The sequence below is a fragment of the Acomys russatus genome, chromosome 27 (genome assembly GCF_903995435.1).
Source record: "Acomys russatus chromosome 27, mAcoRus1.1, whole genome shotgun sequence".
Lineage (NCBI taxonomy): Eukaryota > Metazoa > Chordata > Mammalia > Rodentia > Muridae > Acomys > Acomys russatus.
This window is the reverse complement of record NC_067163.1, coordinates 56,504,454-56,524,476: the sequence shown is the minus strand read 5'-3', so window position 1 is coordinate 56,524,476 and position 20,023 is coordinate 56,504,454. Positions and strand designations below refer to the sequence as shown.

At 55.3% G+C, this 20,023-nt stretch overlaps 2 protein-coding genes across 2 annotated transcripts; both read right to left on the bottom strand.

Moving 5' to 3' along the window:
- Positions 1-71: 71 nt before the first annotated feature.
- On the bottom strand, positions 72-1,562 carry Gdf1 (growth differentiation factor 1). The gene is made up of 2 exons (XM_051170003.1): positions 1,251-1,562; positions 72-847 (listed from the first exon to the last, which is right to left on the bottom strand). Exons 1-2 carry the CDS (start codon positions 1,546-1,548, stop codon positions 72-74), a joined length of 1,074 nt encoding a protein of 357 aa, XP_051025960.1. The 5' UTR covers positions 1,549-1,562.
- A 2-nt stretch (positions 1,563-1,564) lies between these two features.
- Cers1 (ceramide synthase 1) lies at positions 1,565-18,265 on the bottom strand. The gene is made up of 7 exons (XM_051170004.1): positions 17,987-18,265; positions 15,409-15,568; positions 11,092-11,272; positions 9,607-9,768; positions 8,147-8,294; positions 7,916-8,025; positions 1,565-1,975 (listed from the first exon to the last, which is right to left on the bottom strand). Exons 1-7 carry the CDS (start codon positions 18,233-18,235, stop codon positions 1,933-1,935), a joined length of 1,053 nt encoding a protein of 350 aa, XP_051025961.1. The 5' UTR covers positions 18,236-18,265; the 3' UTR covers positions 1,565-1,932.
- Between the last annotated feature and the right edge of the window lie 1,758 nt (positions 18,266-20,023).

The following is a 20,023-nucleotide window of genomic DNA, read 5'->3' as shown; positions in this document are numbered from 1 at the left end:
TCACCAATAAAACATGAACAAACGGTCCTTGCTTTCGCGTGGGGCTGTCCCTGTAAGGGTGTCCTGGGCGGTCAGCGGCAGCCACACCCATCCACCACCATGTCCTCGTAGTGGCGCAGCACCACGTTGTCACTGTTGTCGAAGAAGAGCACGGAGATGGGCGATAGGCGCGCGGGCACGCAGCAGGGCAGACCTGCGCCCGGGGTGGGAGCAGCTGCGTGCATGAGCGCGCGCAGCACAGCGTGGTTGAGTGCAGGCGGCCCGCCGGGTCCCCGCAGTGCGTCAGGCAGTGCGCACGTGCCCTGGCAGAAGTTGGCCAGGAAGCCACGCGGTGCTATCACCCAGCGGTGCCAGCCCACCTCACGGAAGCTCACATGCAACCGTCGGGTGCGACACGCGCCCCCAGGACCACCTCCCGCCCCTGGCTCCGTGTGGCGCCGCAGTCGCGGCAGGGGACACCGACGCGGGTCCAGCGTCACCAGTAGGAGTGAGGCCTCAGCCAGGTGCGCGCAGGCGGCGGCCCTCGGGTGCAGTGACAGTGCCAGGCGCAGGGTACGCGGCACCGACGCGTTGGCCGCCACTACAGTCCCCAGTAGGTCGACACGCAGTGGCAGCCCGGGTGGCGCCGGCACGCGCAGCAGCTCGGGCCCGGCACGCTCGTCCTCGGCCCACAGCGCCACACTTAGCTCCCACCCTCGCGTGTCCTCGCGCTCAGCCTCCAGCCGCAACTCCAGGCGCAAGCGTGTAGGCTGCTCAGCGGGCTCCACGCTGGACAGGTCGAAGGCGACAGTCCACTCGGGGCACAGCCCTGAGGTCCTGGCGGGCTCTGGGGACCTGGAGAACAGACCTGGAGGTGCGAGGAGAAAGCAGACATGGCGCGATGTCCCAGCAAACGGCCTGGGCTGAGAGCGCCAGGAGCATCGCTGACTGATGGATGGGGTGGGGGCAGGGCGCCCGCTTCAAGGAAGGGACCCTGCAGGGCGCCAAGCCCACATCTGTAGACCGTGGGCAGAAGGGGACGGGCCAGTCAGCACCTGGGGGCCCAGGAAAGTGACCTGGAGGAAGGCATCAAAGGATGTGAGGGGGTGGGGTGGGGGCAGGGCTTAGAGTGGGGCCTGGGAAGTCCTAGCATTAACTTTGCATTCAGGGGACTTAAAAGAACAAGATCCCAGCTTGCTAGCAGGCTGAACGCGGTGCGCGGGGGCCCCTCAGCCTCATGGGCCCTTGTCCCACCACAAACCCCCACTCACCGCTATCCGAGATGTGGCGCACTATGTTTCCGGCGACCCCCAGTTCCTCCACGTGGCATGGTCGCAGAGGGTGCCCCACTCTGGCTTCCTGGGGGTCGCGGCGGCGGAACAGGCGCCACATGACAGGAGGGACAGGTCGGAGCGTAGGGACGACCCCAGGCGCTTCCTGCAGCCCGAGAGCCCGGAGCAGGGCGGCGGCGGGGCCCGAGGATGCTGGCCCACGGGCCAGGGGCGTCGAGGGCAGCAGGAGAAGCAAAAAGAGGAGGTGGCCACCGGAGTGGCGGCAGACAGGGAGCATTTTCCTCCAAGGCGATGTCCCAGAGAGTCAGCGGGGCCACTGAGTCCAGGACCACTGGGCTAGTGGCCGTAGATCCGAGGGTCTCTGAGGTCCTGGAGGGGGCGTGTCCGGACCCCACTGAGCGGGAGGGCAGGACTGGGCGACAGTCCCAAGGTGGGTGGTCAAGAGCTGACCTGAAGGGCGGAGCTGCTGGCAGCGGGCGTTGGTGGTGGAAAAGGGTCGCATCCTGCATCTTAGGGCGGGGCCGGCATCCTGGGGGCGAGGCCATGCCGCCAAAGGCGGGGCCAGGCCTCCAGGGACCAGGTCGAGTCTCCAGGGGAGGGGGGCCGTCTCCCAGGTAGGATGGGACTGTGTCCTGGAAGGCGGGAGTTGAGGACAAGGGACTCAGAAGAGCTTGTCCTTCACCAGGCCATTCTTCAGCGGCTTCCTGGGGGCCAGAAGTCGAGACAGATTAGTCTGGGACCCCTCCCCCATCCTTCCCGCTCCCTTCCACTGCTTCCAGCTCCACAGGGACCCTCTTCGCTCTCAGGAAGGTGGTAGAATGGACCAGGTTGCGCTGACCCCCTGGCTCCCACCCAGACCATCCCTGCCGTAGGTAGCCTTGTGCGCTTGCCCTGCCCATAAACTGCCCTTTCAGAATACTCAGAAGCTCTGGCAAACTTTGTAGGGTCCATCAGTGCTGGGGACCTCAGCTACAGTAGGCACCATCCCCAACCCCACCCAGACCCAGTCAAGGGAAGTTTGGTTTTGTTTGTTTTGGTTTTTGGTTTTTTGAGACAGGGTTCCTCTGTGTTATCTTAGCTGTCCTGAACTCAAACTCAGCGATCTGCCTGCCTCTGCCTTCCAAGTACTGGGATTAAGAAGTTATGGGTTTTGTTGTTTGTTTGTTTGTTTTGAGATAGAGGTCCCTCTGTGTGACCGTGGCTGGCCTGAAACTTAGCTTCACAGAGATCCACCTGCCTCTGCTGGGATCAAAGGCGTGCCCACACCATGCCAGGTACTAGAGTCTCTATAAACAGTACAGGAAATTTCATTTTCCCTGACACCAGAAAACGGCAGCCTGATGGCCAAGCAAGTCCTGCAGGAGTTATTGGCCAAACTGAAGTTCCTTTGAGAAGGGAAGAACCTTCAGCCAAGTCACCTCCTAAGGGACGGGTACAGGGGAGCTCCCGCTGCCTGGCAAGGGGTGTCTCTGTGCAGAGCAGATGGCTCTAGGGGTGGAGGTCAGAGGTCAAGCCTGAGAACAGGGTGTGCTGTCCTGACTCAGTGCCTCCCCCACCCTGTTGTCTGAAGCCTTGTGGAAGCCTCTGGAATGTTCTAGAAGCTTCCTCAATATGTCCTCACTGTCTCCTCCCTTTACACATTCCAATTCAAGGGCTAGGTAGTGGTAGTGGTACCCACATTTAATCCCGGGACTCAGGAGGCGGAGGCAGGCAGATCTCTGAGCTTGAGGCCAACCTGGTCTACAGAGTGAGTTTCAGGACAGCTGGGCTACACAGAGAAACCCTGTCATCAAAAACAAAAACAAAAGGTGCCACTTCAAGTCAACAGACCCCTGAATGAGACTTGCCCATAGGCTTTGAACCCCATCTAGACAAACAGCAGTCAGCCATAAGCCTGGAGCTGGCTGCTGCGTCCATCCAAAGCTCTCTCCCAAGTGTGCTGTCTAATTGCACGGTTCGCCTACATCAGAGTCTAAGCAGACAGACTGGGCGTGCCTCCTGCGGGCTCAGTCAGACCTCATCCTCCGGCTGGACTCCGCTGCACTGTGCTGTGAGCAGCTTCGCACACCCACTCCTGGCCTCTGGGTTTCTGTGGTCTGTAGCTGGTGGCGCGACGTGGGGAGGATTTGTAGCTGCAGCTTCCCATGAGGAGGTGTGTCCTGGGAGGCAGCTTTCAGGGCTCGAGGCCTCACCAGGCTTGAGGTTTGTTCTTTTTGCTGAGTGCTCGCTGGGGAAGTGAGGCCCCACGTGGCGCTCATACCACCATGACAGCCACTAAGGACAACGATGACAAGTCCATCAGGGCTGTAAAAGTCATCTTTGGAACCAGGTGGCTTTGTGAAGACTAAAGTTATGTTTTAGGTTTAAATCATTTAGCTTATGAGAGCTGTTAAGTCAAAAATGTCTAAGCTGTAAACCCCAGCACAGCTGTTTTCCCTTCAGAAAGCAAGGTTGGTTGCTCCAACTGCACAAGATGTGTTGATCACACATAGGAGGGAGATATATATGCAGGAAAACTGTCGGGATGTATGCTGGCCGCCGCTGAACGAAGGCAGGAAGTGCGCAGCCTCACAGGCTTTGCCTCTTCAGAACCCAAGTCATGTAGTTCGGCACTAGTCTCTGGGAATCCTGAATCTGGACCTGGCTGGTGTCCATTGTGTTTGAAATCTGGCTTTAAAAAAAGAGTGGTAGTGGTCTTATTCTTGCCCAGTGGGATTAATAGTTTCTGGTCCACCGGAGCTAAGAATCAGCTGTGGCTGAGACCAGCGTCATTGGTGACGTCTTCCTAGGAGTGTCTCCTCAGGTCAGGGTGCATGAGCTGTGGTCCAGAGAGGTCGTCTTCTTTGTAAGGTGTAAGTCTTCTGTGTGGTACTGGTTTTGAAGGCATGAGGGGGTCACTGAGGGGCTGAGGCGTGGCGCCACGAGAGGCCATTGGTGAAGATGGAGAGGCCAGTATGAGGCAGATGCCAGGGCCACAGGATGGTGCTGGCAGCAGTGGAGTGGAGTCGACAGGCGCTGAGACGAGCTTTTTGAGTTGTGTTCAGCAAAGCCCATGGCCTTTTGAGCCCCGAAGATGTTGAGTGGAACCCCAGCCTTTCAACATTGAAGTACAGATTTCATTTACACTGTTGGTTGGAATTCGGGTTTGTTCTATTTGATCACATGTCTCGGTTCTTCCATTTTGGAGTAAAAAGTGCTTTATTTTGGATTTTACAGAAGCCCACGGTTAAGAGACTCTGAATACATTTAAAGGGTGGTTGAACTTTTTTTTTTCACAAGGTTTCTCTGTGTAGTTCTGACTGTCCTGGAATTAGCTCTGTACACCAGGATGGCCTCAAACTCACATCAATTCTCCTGCCTCTGCCTCCCTGAGTGCTGAGATTAAAGACACACCACTGCCCAGTTTATTTTGTTTTTGTTTTTTGAGACAAGGTTTCACTGTGTAGCCTTGGCTGTCTTGGACCATGCTGACCTTGAATTTACAGTAATCCGTGTGCACCACAAGGTCTCACTGTGTAGCCTTAGCAGGCCTGGAGCTTAGTGTGTGTGAACCAAGCTGGTTGTGAACTCACAAAGTTCCGCCTGCCACTGGCTCCTAAGTGCAAGGATTAAAAGCTGTGCCACCGGGTTGGAGAGATGGTTCAGTGGTTAAGAGTACTGGTTGCTCTTTCAGAGGTCCTGAGTTCAATTCCCAGCAACTCATAACCATCTATAATGAGATCTGGTGCCCTCTTCTGGCCTGCAGGTATACATGTAGGCAGAACATTGTATGCATAATAAATAAACAAATCTTTAAAAAAAAAAAAAAAAAAAAAGGCAATCATGCCTAGCAAGTGATAAAATGTTTCAAGACTTGGGGCTTGTAAAAGTTAGACTGTGTTTTATATAACCCTAACATTAACACGAGATACTGGGGAGAATAAAAAAGGAAAACTTACAATTTGACACTTATGTGTTTGTGTGTCAAATTGACAAAGGCTCAATTGTACTTTTGTAGCATTAAAACAAACTGAGGTCACTGGGAGAGCACAGGCCTCTGTCAGACTGACCGGTGCGCAAGTCTGTGGGGGCATTTTGTTGATTAGTTGATCACTGTGAGAGATCTCAGTCCACTGTGGGTGGTCCCACTATGGGCAGGCGGTCCCACTATGGGCAGGCGGTCCCACTGTGGGCAGGTGGTCCCACTGTGGGCAGGTGGTCTCACTGTGGGCAGGTGGTCCCACTATGGGCAGGTGGTCCCACTGTGGGCAGGTGGTCTCACTGTGGGCAGGTGGTCCCACTGTGGGCAGGTGGTCCCACTATGGGCAGGTGGTCCCACTGTGGGCAGGTGGTCTCACTGTGGGCAGGTGGTCCTGTGTACTGTAAGAATGCAGGCTGCCTGGAAGTGGTGGCACACGCCTTTAATCCCAGCACTCAGAAGGCAAAGGAAAATGGATCTCTGTGAATTCCAGGCCAGCCTGCTCTACAAAGCTAATTCCAGGACAGCCAAGGCAACACAGAGAAACCCTGTCTGGAAAAACTGAAGGGAAAGAAAGAGTGAGCGTGCAATGGGGAGCAAGCCAGCAGGTCTCTACTTCAATTTCCTGCTCTGACTCCTCTCTGTGCAGCCCATTGGGGTGTGAAAGCCAAACCCTCCCCCCTCCCCCGCAGCTTTTGGTCAGTGTGTTTCTTCACAGCAAACTAGGACACTCACTCTGCCCTGCTGCTAGCTCCGGCCTCATACGCTTCCTCGGCAGCCCCAGACTTAGCAGGGACTAAGATGCGGCTATTTATTTGTGAAGGTCTTTTCTTGAAAACCAGTCTCTCTGTAGCTGAAGCCGACCACGGGGAACTGCAGGGGTTCCTGCTGCCTCTGCCTCCTGAGTGCCAGGACCATCAGGCCCAACTCCCTTCCCTTCTCGGGAATTAAGAGGCATGCACTGGCTAAGAGCACTGGCTGCCCCTGCAGAGGACCCAGGCTCATGGCCCAGCACCGCACAGTGGCTCACAACTGTCTGTAACTCCAGTTCCAGGGGATTAGATGCTTCTTCAGACCTCCATGTGAGTCAGGCACGCGGGTGGTGCGGAGACACACAGGCAGAGAAGCATCCACACACACAAAATAAACGCACAAATAGGGGCTGGAGAGACGGCTCAGCGGTTAAGAGCACTGTCTGTTCTTCCAGACGTCCTGAGTTCAATTCCCAGCAGCCACATGGTGGCTCACAACCACCATCTATAATGTAATCTGGGCCCTCTTCTGGCATGAGTACTATATAAATAATAAATAAGTCTTCTTTAAAAAATGCACAAATAATTTTTATATGAAGAACTTACAGGCAGGGTCTAGGGCAGATCCCAGACATCCTGCATGTCAGACGCTTACATCACAATTCATAACAGTGGCAGAATCACGGTTATGAGGTAGCAATTACATAACTTATGGCTGGGGTCACCACAACTCGAGGAACTGTATTAAAGGGTCTCAGCAGCGTTAGGAAGGCTGAGAACCACTGCAGGAGGATGACTCAGTGGTTAAGAGCACCAATTGCTCTCACTGCTTCCTCCTCCTCCCCCTCCTCCACCTCTTCCTCCTCACAGGGTTTCTCTGTGTAGCCCTGGCTGCCCTGGAATTAGCTCTGTAGACCAGGCCAGCCTTGAACTCACAGAGAAACACCTCCTAATTGCTGTGCCGCCATGCCCGGCTGACTGCTCTTTCGAAGGGCCTGGGTTCCGTTCCCCACACCCACATGGAGGCCTCTGTCCACCTTTGGCTCTTGTCAGGGGCTCCAATGCCCTCTCTGGCCTTCCTGGGCACTGCACACATACATGATGCCCACACACACATGCGGGCAAAACACAAACAATAAAATAAAAAATAAGAATTAAAAAAATTAAAACAGAAGAACATAGGACCAAGATGGCTCAGCAGGAAAGAGTGCTCGTAGCCAAATCTGATGACCTGACCTGAGGTCCGTCCCTGGGACCCACATGTGGAAAGAGACTTGACTTCAGAAGGCTAACCTTTGACACCCCCCCCACACCCTCTGTGGCACATATCCCAAGCCCACCATAATATATATATATATTTTTTAATGTCCTCTTCTTCCATTCTGTTAGAAACAAAAATCATTAAATCATTCTTTCTCCTTCCTCACCTCCTGCCTCCTGGGGTCTGCCTGATGCATCCGGCATATGCCAGGGCCTGGCTGGTGTGCACCTTCTGGAACCTTCAACAGCCCCCACCTTGGCTTCTGCTCAATGACCCTCTCATTGCCTTCCTGCCTAGTAAGCAGCTCCCAGCCCTGACAGCCCTCCCACTGTCTCATCCCCACACGTTGCATTTCTTTCTTTCTTTCTTTCCTTTTTTTCCTTCTTTGTTTTCGAGACAAGGTTTCTCTGTGTCTCTGTGCTTGGCTGTCCTGGACTCACTCTGTGGACCAGGGTGGCCTCGAACTCCCAGAGATCCCCCTGCCTCTGCCTCCCGAGTGCGGATTAGAGGCATGTGCCACCAAGCCCGGCTCCAGATGTTGCGTTTCTGGCTGTACATCTAAGCCTGTGTGCCTCAGGGGGTTTCACTGTGGGCTCCCAGCATTCCCAGGGGTCCACACCAACATCTGTTCTGAAAGGAAGGAGCTGGGGGGCCGAGGCCCAGCCTCACTCACTCGGCTTTGCAGGGCTTGGCGGTCTGCGCTTCCAGAGTGTCGAATTCCCTCAAGTCTTCCAGTTCACGCATCTGACCAGTCAGCACCTTGGCTGCGAAAGCCAGGATGTACTGTGGGGGAGGGGCGGGGGGAGAGAACGGCACCACTGAGGCCGTGTGGTTCCCACGGGCCCTTTACACCCGCACCCAGCCCCCTCGCAGGCCAGAGGGGGACCCCGTAGGGCCGCCTCACCAGGGACCAATAGATGTTCATGATGGTGAGGAGCAACAGCAGCGTGTTGAAGAAGAAATAGTAAGGAATGTCAGGCACGGACTGCAGGCTGGAGTGGCAGGTGGCGTACAGAACCTTGAGCGGGAACCAGTAAAGGCGGAACCAGAACCTGGAGGCAGGGGCCGCCAGGGAGACCAGGGTAAGGAAGAGTAGCCCGCCCCCCCCCCGCCCCCCTCACCCCCTTCCGTCTTCAACTCCCCTCCCCTGACTCTGCCCACCCCTTCCTCCCTTCCTGACTCTTGGTCAGAAGCCCCATCCATTACCAACAGCCGTGTTGCCAGCCCCTGCCCCCTCCCTGCCTAGCACCCTTCTGTTCTCCCTTCCCAGGCCTGGCCACAACCTTCCTCTGCTTGTCCCTGCCCACCTCACCAAGCATCATGCCATCTGGCTTCGCCCTGGGCTAGGGGGACTATTCTTTTGTTTGTTTTTTGAGACAGTGTTTCCCTGCGTAGCCTTGGCTGTCCTGGACTCGCTTTGCAGACCAGGTTGGCCTCGAACTCATAGAGATCTTCCAGCCTTTAGGAGGTTGGGGTTAAAGGCGTGCACCACCACGCCTGTTTAGGTGGATTTTTCTATGGCTCTATCTCTTGCCCTTCTAACGCAGCCCCATCCATGAATATCTCTACCCCAGTAAGCCACACCCCTCCCTGTCTGGCCCCACCCACTCACTGAGTCACACCCCTGTCTGGCCCCACCCACACACTGAGCCACACCATCCCCTGTCTGGCCCCACCCACGCACTGAGCCATACCTCTATCTGGCACCACCCACCCACTGAGACACACCCCTCCCCACTGGCTCCACCCACCGAGCCACACCCTCCACTGTCTGGCCCCACCCACCGAGCCACACCTCTCCCCATCTGGCCCCACCCACCCACCGAGCCACACCTCTCCCCAGCTGGTCCCACCCACCCACTGAACCACACCCTTGCCCTGTCTGGCCCCACCCACTGAACCATACCCTCCCCAGCTGGCCCCACCCACCCACTGAACCACACCCTCCCCAGCTGGCCCCACCCACCCACTGAACCACACCCTGCCCTATCTGGCCCCACCCACTTACCGAGCCACACCCCCTCCCCATCTGGCCCCAACCACCCACTGAGACACACACCCCATCTGGCCCCACCCACTCACTGAGCCACACCTCCCCTGTCTGGCACCACCCATGCACTGAGCCACACTCCTCCCCAGTCTCGCCCCACCCACTTACCGAGCCACACCCCTCCCCATCTGGCCCCACCCACCCACTGAGACACACCTCTCATCATCTAGCTCCACCCACTGAGCCACACCTTTCCCTGTCTGGCCCCACCCATGCACTGAGCCACACCCCCTCCCCATCTGGCTCCACCCACCCACTGAGACACACCCCTCCACATCTGGCTCCACCCACCCGCCGAGACACACCCATCTCACCAGCAGAAGCAGAAGCTGAGGCAGCCCAGGTTGGCCACCAGGCCATGCAAGCGGTGGTAGGCGCCGCCCCTGGCCTTGAAGTAGATGTTGAGCTTGGTGAACTCCAGCTGCACGTCGCTAACGTCATGCAGGAAGAACACGAGGAGGCCTACGTTGTGGTACCTGGGGCGGGGGATGGGGGTAGGGGCAATCACGCCAAGACTGCAGAGCCAGGGCCTCAGGGTGGGTTGTTACTACTTAACTAACTCTCTCCGTGTGTGTGTGTGTGTGTGTGTGTGTGTGTGTGCGTGTGCGTGTGTGTGTGTATCCGTGTGCAGTGCCTGCAGAGCCCAGCAAAGGGTGTCGGATCCCCCGGAGTGAGCAATCTGACTGGGCTCTAGGAACGGAGCCTGGAAAGATGGCTCCACAGTTAAGGGCACTAGCTGCTCTTGCAGAAGACCCACATGGCGGCTCACAGCCACCTGTAACTCCAGTTAGAGGGGACCCCACTCCATGCAGACAAAACACCCATCCACAGAGAAAAGTGAAAAGCGAAAGAGCAGTTTACACGCTGCTAGCCCCGAGCCGTGGCTCCAGTGCCTGTGGAGGACGGTGACATCGGTGCCCTGAAGGGGAGTCACAGGCGAGCCACCAGTGCTCCTAGCTGGTGAGCCACTTCGCTGCTCCCCTGTCTCGGCCCACGCCCAGCTTACTCTGTAGTTAGAGTCAGGGCCCTGCCCTAGCTCAGGCCTGGAACTCAGGCTCCAGCGCTCCTCCTGTGCCAGCCCCGAGAAGGTGGGTAAGCTCACCGGCTCTGGAGCTTCAGGAAGGATCTACTCTGTTTCTGGATCTTTTTTATTTTTTTTAAAGATGTATTTAAAAAAAAAAAAAAAAAAAAAAAAAGAGCCGGGCATGGTGGCGCACGCCTTTAATCCCAGCACTCAGGAGGCAGAGGCAGGCGGATCGCTGTGAGTTCGAGGCCAGCCTGGTCTACAAAGCGAGTCCGGACAGCCAGGGCTACACAGAGAGACCTTGTCTCGAAAAACAAAAAATAAATAAATAAAGATTTATTTATTATTTGTACATGCCTACATGCCCAGAAGAGGGCACCAGATCACATTATAGATGCCTATGAGCCACCATGTGGTTTCTGGGAATTGAACTCAGGACCTTTGGAAGAACAGCCTTAACCTCTTAACCTCTGAGCCATCTCTCCTGCTCCCGGACCCTCTTCGAGTAAACCCATGCTGTGTGTTTGGGTCAAGGGTGTTACCCAGGGGTTGGTGAGATGGCTCGGCGGGTAACTGCACTTGCCACCAAATCTGATAACCCGAGTTCGATTCCCAGGACTCACACCCCCACGGGAGCGGCAGCACCCACACCACCCTCCCAAATAAATTCACATGAAAGGGAGTTTTGAGAGGACTGACACACAGGCTCAGGCCCCTGGGATCGAGGAGGGGGTGAGGACAGGGCCTCTGGGGCCCCCTCTCTGGACGGACTCACCGGAAGGCGTAGGACGAGGCAATGAGGAGCAGGGTGATCACGTGGTGCGCCAGCATGACTACAGAGTCCTTGCGCCAGGTGTCCATGTACACGGTGGCGTAGATGGCATGGCCGTAGAAGCTCCCCTGAAGCAGGTAGGCGGCGGCTATGTCCCAGGGGACCGCCATGCCCGACCTCCAGTCTGGGAAGAGCCAGGTTTGCGGTCATGTTTGGGGGGCCTCCTTGTGGCCCCCCAGAGCCCCGCCCCCCAACCCAACCTCACATAGCGCACGTCCTTCAAATGCCTGCCGGCCGGAAGTCCCCATTTCTTCTATAAGATTATCTATTGTGAGTGTGTGGGCACCTGCAGGACATGGGTCCCTGTGGAGGTGAGAGGACCATTTTAGGCAGCCAGTCCTCTCTCCTTCCATTCTAGGGGTCTCAAGGATCAACTCGGGACATCTAGGGGTCTCAAGGATCAACTCAGGTCATCAACGCTTGGCAGCATGCACCGTTACCTGGTGAGTCATCTCGCCAGACTTTTCTTGTTTTTTGTGTCAGGGTCTCATGTAGGCCAGGCGCACCTCAAAAATCTATGTAGCCAAGGGTGACTTTGAACTTAAATCCTCCTGCCTCCACTTCCTGAGTGCTGGGATGCTGGGTCTTTGGGGGTGGCACACATGGTTGAAATAGATGGGACCAGGGGCTTCTCCCATGCCAGGCAAGCTGCCTACCACCTCAGCCCCAGGCCTGTTTTGTTTGTTTTGGAGAGTATGGGGAAGGGATCTCTTATAACAATTGGTGTACTCAGATTAATATTCCTGCAATTACAGAGGTAAGCAACAATGAAGCTAGGGGTGAAACGGCACATGCTTCTGGGGAATGTATTAAAATGAATAATCAGGAGCAACCGCAAGCTGTGCCCATTGTCCGAACTCAGACAGGTACTGAGTGTCCAAATTTTTAAGAGGGGCCACTGCTGATGTACCAACAGCCTTGCCCCTAAAATGGATTTCAAACAGCCCTGTGTGGCAAGAGCAGGGGCCCTTAACAAAGGAAAGATTGCAGGCGCTTCACCATTTAGTACAAGAGCAGCTGGAGGCTCAGGATACAGAAGAGTCTACCAGCCCCTGGAATTCCCCTGTGTGTGGTGAGAAGGGAGTCAGGAAAATAGCGGATGGTAACAGATTTGAGAGCAGTGAATAAGGTAATCCAACCAGTGGGTCATTTACAGCCTGGAATTCCTTTACCTTCCCTGATACCCAAGTCTTGGCCTATAATAGTAATCAGTTTAAAAGATTGTTTTTATGATACCTTTGCATGAGGATAGGGAAAGGTTTGCTTTCTCATGACTTACACTGAAGAGCAGTGGTCCAATGAAGAGACACCATTGGAAGGTGCTCCCACAGGGAAGATTGAATAGCCCCACTTTATGCCAAAATTCCCTTCAAAGACCATTAGAAATACTTCATAAACAGTTTCCTCAATCTATCATTTACCATTACATGGATGATATTCTGTTGGCTGATTCTGATTCAGAGACTTTAGAAAAAATGTTTAAAGAAGTACAAAGCATTCTGCCATGCTGGGGATTACAAATTGCTGTAGAAAAAATACAAAGAGGAGATTCAATTACCTACTTAGGCTATAAGATAACTGAAAAAAAAAAAAAAAAAAAAAAGACCCCAAAAGGTACAGATCCGTAGAGATCAATTGCAAACACTAAATGATTTTCAAAACTTAATGGGAGACATTAACTGGTTAAGGCCTACAATTGAACTAGCTACCTATGAGTTAAGTAACTTATTTCCAACATTACAAGGGGATTCAGATTTAAACAGTCCAAGGTGTCTAACTGCTGGAGCAGAAAAGGAGTTAATTTTGGTAGAGCAAAAACTGCAAAAGGTATATGTGAATAGAATTGATCTGAAACTTGGTTGCATTCTGGTTATTTTGCCTTCAAAACATTCGCCTACTGGGCTCCTTATGCAAAGGGAAGACAGGATCATGGAATGGGGTTTTCTAGCCAATAAACAAAGTAAGAAGTTGAAGACGAATATTGAAAAAATTTCTGAGTTGATTACAAAGGGAAGATTCTTTAATCTTCTTTTCCTATTGTTTAGGTTAGTTGGGTTATAAGTGAGGTACTCTCGGTTAATAAGTTCGTAATAAAATATATTTGTTAAGAAAATTGAGCCTACAGGAGAGTGTCTTATGTAACCCAGCATGGCCTGAGAAATCATAGCAATGCTCCTGCCTCAGCCTCCTCAGTGCTGAAATGAGAAGTATGTACCCTCAAGCCTGGCTAAAGTTTTCCAGGCCCAGCCAGGAGATAGAGAGGGTTCCTATAGCAACGCCTCGCCCGGGACACCTCACACAGAGGACTGTGCCCCACAGAGGACTGTGCCCGTGGCCTCCATCCTCCCCATGCCTCCAGGCATCTGTCCACACTCAGGCAACTATCTCTCCTCCCAGGTGAGTCCCCCACTACACAGTGCTCCCCACTTGTGCCTCCTCCACTCCTCTGCCATGGTCCTCTGAATCTATCTGGACCTTTGTGACACCTGTGTCCCCAGCTGTATTCACAGCTCCAGCTCAGGCAGCCAAGCAATAGAGGCACCAATGGACGCATGGGGCCAGATGGCTCTGTGGGCAAAGATGCACACCTCGCGTACCAACCCTAGGACCCACATAGGGGTAAGAGGAGAGAAGTCACTTTCCAGAGCTGTCCTCTGACCCCCACCCGGCACTTCAGAGGCTGAGGCAGGAGGATGGTAAGTTTGAGACCACCCTAGGCTACATGAGACCCTGTACAAAACTCCAAAAAGTTGGGCTTAGGAAGGCTGAGGGCAAAGGGGCTTGCCACCAATCTGGACGGCCCGAGTTCGATTCCAGGCCCCCACATGAGGGAAGGAGAAGGCCAACTCCCAAAAGTTGTTCTCTAACTTTCAGGAACATGTGCAAATGGTGCCACACACCTGTCCCCTCCCACGCTGATATAATGAATACGTTTAAAAAGAGAAATGAACGCCCTCGCACTCACATCTCTCCTCATCCTTCAGCAAGCCCCTAACAGCGTCTCTACCTGCACTCTCACAGGTTGGCACGTTTCAGCCAGTCACCTTCAGTCGGATCCCTGTCCCTGTTAACACACCCCAACTGGGCCCCCCTCTCCATGTTTTCTCTTCCTACTTCTTGCTGTGAACAGACTGACTGTCCCCTGGAGGGTTTGGGGGCCTCCTCCTCCTCCTGGCGGTGTCTGGTACAAGCCAACCTGGTACACCATGCTCCAGCCTGGGCCAGTGGCTCAGAGATAGAACCCCCTGCCTGGAATTGCCCAATCAGTGGTTGTGGGCGTGGCTGTGGCGTGGCTCTGGAGTAAAGAGTGTGGGGACAGCCTAGACTCCCCCCAGTGAGGGGTGAGTGCATGATCACTTGTTTCACGCTGTCCAGTGTGCAGTAGTCTCTGGGTCACACACAAAAGCCTGTGTGTGCTCATGAAACACACAGCTCCAGTCCCCACCACAGATCTATCCATGAGTTTGTTAGCTGGGCAGGACGAGGCGCACCTTTAATCCCTGTACAGAGAGGCAGATCTCTGTGACTTTATGTCTAGCCTGGTCTACATAGTGAGTTCCAGGACAGGCGGGGTTACACAGCATCCCCTAGCCTACCCCTCCCTGCCCCACTCAAGAAGCTCATCTCCATACCTCCTAGATCACTGGTGGTCCGCAGCATTGAGCCCCTCCCACACTGCACTGCACCTTTTTTTTTTTTTTTTTAAGATTTATTTATTTATTTTATGTATATGAATATGCCATGTACACCTGCAGGCCAGAAGAGGGCATCAGATTCCATTGTAGATGGCTGTGAGCCACTATGTGGTTACTGGGGATTGAACTCAGGATCTCTGGAAGAGGAGCCAGTGCTCAACCATCTCTCTCCAGCCTCGCGCTGCACATTTTTACACTCACAAATCCCCACCTGTGATGCTGCAGCACCGCCTCAGTAGCGCCCTCTGTTGACCATCCCACTTCCTGGGGGCTTTCCCAGGGGCTGGCTTGACATCAGGATTTTCATTCTGGTATCTCATTAGGCCCATCCCAGATGTGTGTGTGGTGTGTGTGCACGCGGGCTTGCGTGTCTGTGTGTGTGTGTGTGTGTGTGTGTGTGTGTGTATGCACGCACATGCACCATATTGTACCTATGGAGGTCACCGCCATGTGGGGCCCAAGGCTAGAACTTGAATTGTCCGGCTTGGCTGCAAGCACCTTTACCCCACGTGCCATCTCGCCAACCCTCACAGAAACCTTCGCACTGGTCCCACAGGATTCCTACCGTAGAATACAGAGGGCGGGTCATGGAAGAAAGGGTAGCTGGTGCCCAAGAGCAGGTAGGCGCAGTAGCTCCAGCAGCCCAGGTAGAACAGAAACTTCCAGGCGCTCTCAGGCAACCTGGCGGCATCTCTAGGCTGCAGACGACACCGCTTGGCCAGGGGCTGTGGGGACATGGTGATGGTTACCACTGGGGAGCTTGCTGCTCCTCCAGTGGGGAAAAGCAAGGCCCAGGGCCCTGCCAGGCTCAGTGGCATTGAGAAGGCTGGGCCTCTGTGCCCTTATCATCTGGGGTAACCAGAGCCCCTGTGTGTGTGTGTGTGTGTGTGTGTGTGTGTGTGTGTGTGGCCGTGAAGGGCTAAACTTAGAACCCAGCTGTCCTGTGTGGCCTGGGAGGAAAGAGAGGGGAGTGGGGGTGGGGGTGCACCACACACTGAGGCCTAATGCAGTGGTGTCCATGGCGCCTGGGGGGCTCAGGTCCTGGCAGGGAATGAGGGTGTACAGGGAGGGACAAAAACGGAAATGACCATTAAAGGAAAATCCCTTGGGGGACAGGGAAACTTGTAACCACCTACCCGCCCACCATCGGAAGGAAGATGGAAGGGAAAAATCCAGGATAAGAGGGTGCCTGGGAGGCGAAGCTGGGGGACAGAGGACTGTGAGGTTGGGGACTACTAAGAGAAGGGGGATGGTGTTAGTGGGAGAAAGGGGGTTACGACAAAAGTAAAAGGGAGGCATGTGATGGGAGAGTCAAGCTGACTTTGGGGACAGGATAGTGTGCCCTCAATTAGAAGGTTCATGCCTATCATCCCAAAACTTGGGAAGCTGAGGCAGGAGGATTGCCATGAGTCTGACCAGCCTGGACTTCAGAGTGAGTCTCAAAAGCTACAGAGAAACGGTTGGGATGGGCTGACTAGAGTCAAGGAAAGAGCCAGGCACGCCTGTATCCCCAGTGCTCCGAGAGGCAGAGGCAGGTGGATTTCTGTGAGTTCAAGGCCAGCCTGGTCTACTAAGCGAGTCCAGGACAACCAAGGCTACACAGAGAAACCCTGTCTGGGGAGCAGCGGGGGAGGGTGGGGGGGGGAGAGGCTCCAGACTGGGGGCGGAGTGCCGGAGCGGCGAGCCAAACCCAGCCCCTTTTCTTTCAAGGCTGAGGGGGCCAGAGGAGCCCAGAGCACCCAGCGGTTGTCATGGAGACAGCCAGAGCCCAGCTCCCGTAACCCCTAGCAACCAGGCTGCTGCCAAGTTGAGCTTGGAGAATGGGGCAGCCCCTCCTTCCGCCCATTTCTTGGGAAGGGTGAGGAGGGTGGTACTGAGGTGGCACCAGGCTGCCTCAAGGCCTTCAGCATCCCAGCTGGGTGCCAAGGGAGATGGGGACCAGAGCCGCCCTGGAGTGGGCCCTCCTCACTCAGCAGCTGGGGCCTGAGGTTGCTCATTCCAGGGGTGACACCAGGCAGTGTGGGCCATGGAGCAGGTCCACACCCTGTCTTGATCTCACAAGGAACAGCTTCTTCCCGCTAGCAGAGAAAGGCTCCTTTGTTGGCACAATAACCTCTGTCGTTGTCCCCCACCACCACCACCACCACGCCTCCGCCCCGGGCCACTTCCAGTAAGATGGGGGCGGGATGTCCCAGCTAGGCCCCTGGGGAGTATCCAACATGGTACTGGCACAAATGCCACAGAGAACCCCCTCCTCCCCAGGAGATGTGAAGGGTCAGGTGCCAATGTCATCACTACCAGACCTGGGCGGTGGCCTCCTCAGTAGCCAAAAACAGATCACTGCCCCCATGAGAGTGGCAGAATGCGACCCTGAAGGCACTGACAGGGTCATTTCCAAGGTTGAGCCCCTCTGCATGGCCCATGACAAGCAGGTCTGTGCCATCCCTGGTTCGGGAGTGATGGAAACCAAAGACAAGGGCGGGGCCTCGACTGCACAGAGTGTAGACACAGAAGCAGCTCCCCGTGACGCAGGACACAGGTGACCTCTGTGCACCTCAAAGCCTCCAGGTCCAGGATCTAGGTTTTTTGCTTTTTTCCCGAGACAGGGTTTCTCTATGTAGCCTTGGTTGTCCTGGACTCACTTTGTAGACCAGGCTGGCCTCGAACTCACTGCGATCCACCTGCCTCTGCCTCCCGAGTGCTGGGATTAACAGCATGTGTGCCACCACGCCCGGCTAGGATCTAGGGTCCTTGTTCCCCAAGTCGATCCCTAGATGGGTCCCCAGGTCGGTCCTAAGTCTGCAACAGCCCTGAGGCTGTCTCCAAGCGGATCGCCCTAGATTTTTATTTTAACTGCCCAGGACAGGGTGTGGATCTGGCTTTCCTGAACCCAGAATACCCCACGCTATATAGGACCCCCAATCTGTCACAGCGTCACGGGGTTCAGACACACCCCCGCACCCACCCCGCCCTGCTGCAGAGGGTCTCGCGATAGCCTCTGAGGCCCCAACATCCTGGGCATCCCCAGTCCCGAGCCCCCCACTTTCCAGTGACATCCACGGGCACAGGCTTACGTGAGCAGCGGCCCCACTCACTCTCCCGCATGCAGTTCTCAGGGCCCCCTCCCCCCAGGTCGCACTGACCCGAAAGAGGCGTGCGGTGGCCGCCGAACGCAGCGCTGTCCAGCCCAGAGCGCAGAGCGCGGCCAGCAGCAGCTCGGGGGCAGCCAGGTGCGCGTGCTCCGCCAGGCCGCGGCGCGCCAGTCCCCAGCCGCAGTCCCCGCAGCCCCGCGCCGCCGCCAGCGCCGAGGCCCAGCTTCGCTGCAGCATCTGTGCGTAGCTTGGCATGGGCTCGGGCGCCTCCAGCCCGGTGGTCGTCACCGCAGCCGCCATGCCACCGCTCGCCCACCGTCCCCGCCACTGCCTGCACGCGTCCCGACTGCGGCGCGCCTCCGCGTCACGCGCCGCAGCCAGGCCGGGGGCGCGCGGGCCCCCACCAGAGCAAGAGGGGGCGGGGTCGGCTCAGGCCCCGCCCCTCGGGGTGCGGGGCGCCCCTCCTCCTGCCCTCCCGCGGCGCTGCTGTGAGATGGAGTAGTTCTCGAGCCCTGGGTGGTCCACTGCTCAGTCTGCGACCATCCCGGGGCGCTTCTGCGATCAAGATGGCTCGGCGAGAGAGGCTCCTTGCCACCAAATTAACGTCCTGAAGGCGAGGACAGATGATTTTCACTGACCTCCACTCGCACAAATAAACCAACCCAATGAGACAATTAAAAAGGGACTCGGCCCATGCTTGGGTCCGCACCCACCCTCTGCCCATCGGGCTCCTGAATGTAGAGCAGGTGCCTGGGTCTACGGTTGCAGCCAGCTCTGGAGCCTGAGTGTCCCAGCCGCTCACTGGTAGACAGCGAGGGTGGAGCTGACAGATGGTAGGAGGAGTTACCTGGAGCGCGGCTGGGAACAGTCCAAAGGCCAGTCTCTTCTAGCCAAAGCCACCAAGATTAGCCTGGTCTGTTTCCTCTGCTGACTCCTCCCGTGCTTGGCCTCTTGTGCTGACCTTCGGAGTACTGCCTCAGGCCGTTTTTGTTTTTTGTTTTTTTTTTGAGGCACGGCCTCGCTGTAGCTGAAGTTGGCCTTGAACTCCTGGTTCTCCTGTTTCTGCTTTCTGAGTGCTTGGAAGGCAGTTATGTACCGTCAGGCCTGGTTTGCCCCATGTAGCCGCACCCCCAGTTTCATGCATGTGCACTCATGCAGTGTGTGCACTCACACATGCCAAGTGCTTGAGAATGGAGGTCCACTGTCTTTCTCCATCAGTATTTAAGAACTATGACGTGTACGCGCCTATGTGTGAATATGCCACATGTCTAAGAGCCCACAGGGGCTGGAAGGTGGCCCCCTGGAGATGGAGCAAAAGGCTGCAGCTGGCTGGGTGGACACTGCTGCTGGGATCACAACTCCAGTCCTCCTTAACCACTGACCCACCTCTCCAGCCCTGCTCTGTTTTTTTTGTTTGTTTGTTTTTTGAGGTAGGGTCTCTCACTCAGGGCATAGAGCCCTTGGGAGCCTCCCACCCCCCCCCCCACCCCCAGCACAGACACAAGCCACCTATACCCTTGGGTACTAGGGATCCAAACTCAAACTCCCATGCTTTTTAGAAAGGCACACTACTGAGCCATCTCACAGGCCCTTTGTGTTGAGGCAGGGTGTAGGCTCAATTTCCTTAACAATTACACTTTATGAACTCAGTAAACCTGACTAACCTAAACAAGAGGAAAAGGAGATTAAGGAAAACAGGAATGAAACCTTCTGTGTAGCAGTTCCTAGGAACGATTCTCCTGGCAGTCAGCAGGATTTCAGCAGGCCAGCAAGTCAATGGAAAGCTGCTGCTGGAACCTGGAACAGCAGCTGGAACCCAGAGCCTCGAAGCCTTCCCCGAGCAGTTCTCTCTAGGAGTGTCTCGAAGTGGAGCGATGAACAGCCAAACAATACCAAGACCCAAAAAACCCGCCTCCTGTTTTGGGCTCATGTATGTATGTATGTATGTATGTATGTATGTGTGTGTACACACACACACACACACACACACACACACACACACACACACACATATGCATATCCTCCCTGAGTCTATACTAGGATGTTTTTTCTTTTTAAAAATAATTTATTTGCACTGGTGTTTTGCTT